Source organism: Lottia gigantea (assembly GCF_000327385.1).
Source record: "Lottia gigantea unplaced genomic scaffold LOTGIsca_1596, whole genome shotgun sequence".
NCBI classification, from domain to species: Eukaryota; Metazoa; Mollusca; class Gastropoda; family Lottiidae; genus Lottia; species Lottia gigantea.
In genome coordinates, this window is record NW_008707954.1 from 511 (window position 1) to 4,914 (window position 4,404).

Consider the following 4,404-nt stretch of genomic DNA (forward strand, 5'->3'; position numbering starts at 1 on the left):
ATTCGTGCAGATTGCAAGTTAGTAAAAATCCAAATGTGTTATTCAATTGACACTAGAACTTAGATGAACTCTGATCTAAGATAACTGTTGACTCATTTGTTTTTGTGTATATTACTTTTCTGATGCCAGTTTGTGACAGTTTCCTACATGTTATATTTTATCATTATTTAGCAAGTCGTTCAAACAAAGTATAAACTGGGACATAATACCATGAATTGACAAGATTCGAGTGAATTTAAAGTGTTTAAACTAGTTTTCTGTTAATTCTGTAAATGCTTCTAAATTGTCTTCATCGGTGTTTTTTTTACAGACGTCCTTAGTTCAAGACTGCTCCTCTCGGTTATATATTGTAAATTCCCCTTTATTTAGCCCTGTATAAGTAAAACCAGAATGGAACTATTGTCACTGTTGGTACTAGCTATCATTACTCCTCAATCTAAATCTGATTCATCGTATGGAAGCGTCATGAAGTTACGGGACGATCTTTTGGCCAACTACAGTCACACTTTAAGACCACTTAAAAATCAGTCAGAAGCGATTGACGTTGAATTATTGTTATTAGTGGATGGAGTAACCGAAGTGAACGACATCTCGCAAACAGTAACTTTAAATTTTGTTCTAAAGGTAAATTGGACTGATGAATTTCTTCAATGGGATAAAGATGAATACGGGATAGAGTTCATCAACTTGCCCAACTCTGATAAATGGACGCCAAGGTTAATGGTTTTAAACTCCATTCATAAAAGAGCCATCTTTTCAGATGATCAGCATCCTTACATGATTAGCTATAATGGTCAAATAAATTGGACTCCTGCATCCGTCTTTACATTTTATTGTCAGTTAGATATGACTTATTTTCCATTCGATTCCCAAACCTGCACTATATTTATCATGGCTATAGATTACAGTATGCAACAACTCAACATATATTTTGAAGAGGGACCGAGATTTACAAGTAAGCAAGAAAACGGAGAATGGGATGTGATCGATTTAGAGTTACAAGAAACTCCACAGAAGGATCTCACAGAACGACCTGAACATAAAGTTCTATTAAAGTTAAAGCGCAGATCAGCTTTTATTCTCTTGAATGTATATTTGCCAGTAATAGTCCTCTCTTTTTTAAATCTGGCAGTATTTGTAGTGCCCGCGGAGTCTGGTGAGAAATTGAGCTATGTTTTAACAGTACTATTGTCCTTAGCTGTATTTATTAGTGTCGTGAGTGGTATGTTACCTACAACATCTACTAATATACCAATAATTACCATCTACTTATCACTGCAGCTTCTAATAAGTACCGTATCGGTACTTTTAACAGTATACGTCATCAGAATACACCATAGATCTGCAGACAAACCGATTCCATCACACCTGCAATTCCTGACACGAATCATGAAGAAGAAAGCCAATAATAAAGTTGATCTTGGTAGTTCTGACGACAGGATCAAAAATTGGAATATCGTGGCATTATCAGTTGATAAGTTGTGTTTATACATTTTTACAACCATTGTACTTTCTTCATGTTGTGCGTTGCTATTTATCATAGCAAAAGACGAATATTAGCAATTTAGCAAATATTCAACATCTGAAGACCAAAGAATGTTGTCCAGTAAAATATCAAACTATATGCAGTTACATATACATGTACATCGTTTCATGTTGCTATTACGGCAGAGTACATCGTATTTTCCGTGTTTTTTTTTTTGTTGTTGTATATTTTGACATTTCTGGAAAATCGTGGATTTTGTCTTATTGTATTGGATATACCATCCAAGACCCCAGAATAAGAAGAGAACAATCGTCGTGAAAGATATTGGCCAGCTAGTTACAAAATGAAAACAGGCTGAGACCCTGCCTATGCCTAAAGAATCTCAAAGCAGCTGGCATTTGAAACTCCCATTATCGTCTCGCTTTGTATAAGCGAGAGATACTCTCTTATAAAAGCACTGGCTTAGGTCACAAGTAGAGATTATGGATTTCAGCTTTCTTGAAGAGAACAATCGTCGTGAAAGATATTGGCCAGATCACAAAGCAGCTGGTATTTGAAACTGCCATTATCGTATCGCTTTGTATAAGCGAGAGATACTCTCTTATAGAAGCACTGGCCTAGGTCACAAGTAGAGATTATGGATTTCAGCTTTTTGTTGCATATGAACTGTAGTTTACGTTCTCTTATCAAGTGTCTTTTTGTCCATTTTGTAATGTGTTCTGATAATCTTTTTGAAAACAAGTCTAGTTGTGAAACCGTATAACATATTGTAGGTTATGGGGAGCTCTGTCTTGTTTGATCGTTAGTCCAGTCCATTTTATCATTTAATTTAGGGTGTTTGTTCCCAAGGGGGTAAATTTGAAATAATTGGAGAGTAATAAAGCGGTGTACAGTCTAGTATACACTGTTTGACAATTATAATTGAAGTCGTTCTATTCAGTCCGACTAATTTCTCTGACATGTAAAAGATTGCAGGGAAAACTTAAGAGAAAATCTCAGAATTTTGAGGATTTATAGAGGTAATGCAATCGATCAAGGATTCTGAAAATGTAATAGAAAGAAAAAGGTTGAAAACCCCTGCTCTAAGTTAGGTTTCAGATTGTTCAGGTATAAAACAAATAATGAAATCTTTTGCTTATGTTGAATCTTTCTGTTGTATGATGACTCAAAAATGCAACGAAATCAGCACTCTATAGTTTCTACATAATCAACACCTTTGGCATCAATGCACTTGGTTCAATGGTGTTCAAGCATTGTTATCGCGTTGCTGAAAAAGCTGATTAGTAGGAACTACACCCAATCTAGAAATATGAATTAAAATATCCTTATTGTCCATGGTAGATTGTCAAGATTGATTTTAAACTTCTTCTAGAAGTATTTTTTTCAACATGCCATATTTCATAATATCCATCTTCTTATGATATTGTATATTATACACTGTGTTTTGTTTGTTTTTATATTTATTCTGAAACAAAGATCTCAAGGGGACTTTCTCTTCTGCTAAATTCAGATTATCTACAGTTTAAAATGTAAAGAACCCGCATTGGCGAACATCTAATTATTAATACACATTTTGTTTATAAGAACTTAAAACTTAAGCCCTGTGCCCGTGCTTACGTAACATTTTCATTACTCCCAATCTAATTAAAATTTAATTACCATTTCGTATCTTTTTTGTTTGCTGATACTTTTAGTCTACATTGAAATCTAGAATGTTTTCTACCAATGCTTTTCTCAATGATGTTATTTTAACCAATCAAAGCGTCATGTAAAATTCATTTCTTGATAAAAAAAAATAAGGAATGTCGAAACCCAAAGAGGTTCTCAGATGGCTCTATTCAAGGTTTCGATATTCCATAATTTCTTTTTTTTTTATCAAGAAACGGGTTAAAAATACTATTTAGTAGAAAACCCCAGGCCATAGAATATGTCAGAATTCCACAACCAAACTTTTTTTTTTTTATTTATTTCTTCTTTTTTACTTTTGAAAATCTAAAAACAAGTCTGGCGTGTTTTATCAAATGTCCATTAGTTTAAATAGCATCTACATGTATATATAAATAGGATCTATCAATATTTGTCTGTTTGTCCCATTAGTTGTATTTGTGAATAAATATTGTTGAAATTAAAATCTTTTCTTATTTCATAAATTATATAATGGAATCTATATTTGTATGTGATATTTGTAATACAACGCCCAGGCACATTAGGGCCTCGGTTCATTGTACCACTTTTCCATGGAGCAGTTTCGTCCGAATTTCGAATTATATATAAATGGGATCGAATTTCAAAACCTCTATTTGAACGGGTCGGTGCCCTTAAAATTTGATTTGTTGGCTCTGTACGTGTCATCATAGCTACGATTGGACAAACATGATAAAACAAATACAGCATTACCGATTAGTCCTGAACTGACTTAAAAACCAGTCAATGATTGCTCTTGACACTGATTGGTGATCATTTGTCTAATCAGTCGGCACATTCTAAGAGTCGCGTTCTGTTCGAAATTAATATGAGAACAATCAACAATTTTAGAGAAAAAAGTATTTGAATGCAGATCTGAAATTTTTCTGTAGTATAGAATATGGAAAAGCTTTATTGCTTCCTAAACTCTGGAGTTTGGTGACTTCTGGTTTATGATTTATACGTCAAAATGTTCGTTATAGATTCCAACCTATGCGAAAGATAGTATTTGTAAAACTGTCGCAAAACGTATCGAATTAATATCTGTTTGGCTTAGGTGGAAATATTATCCAGACTGAACTTTGACACTACCACACGTTACACTACCATCCAGACAACACCACAGCGTTACTGTTAATTTGTAAAGGCAGAAGACGGGTAACGTTAGGTGGAAGTGGATAGCCTAAGTAACATGAATTGGTAAAGTTGTTTTAATATCTTTAAAATTTGGCTAC

At 33.8% G+C, this 4,404-nt stretch overlaps 1 protein-coding gene across 1 annotated transcript; it reads left to right on the forward strand.

The window, feature by feature from the left end:
* Nucleotides 1-390: 390 nt before the first annotated feature.
* Nucleotides 391-1,560, forward strand: LOTGIDRAFT_146964 (hypothetical protein; the record flags this gene model as incomplete). The annotated part of the gene is made up of 1 exon (XM_009050941.1): nt 391-1,560. One exon carries the CDS (start codon nt 391-393, stop codon nt 1,558-1,560), a length of 1,170 nt encoding a protein of 389 aa, XP_009049189.1.
* Between the last annotated feature and the right edge of the window lie 2,844 nt (nt 1,561-4,404).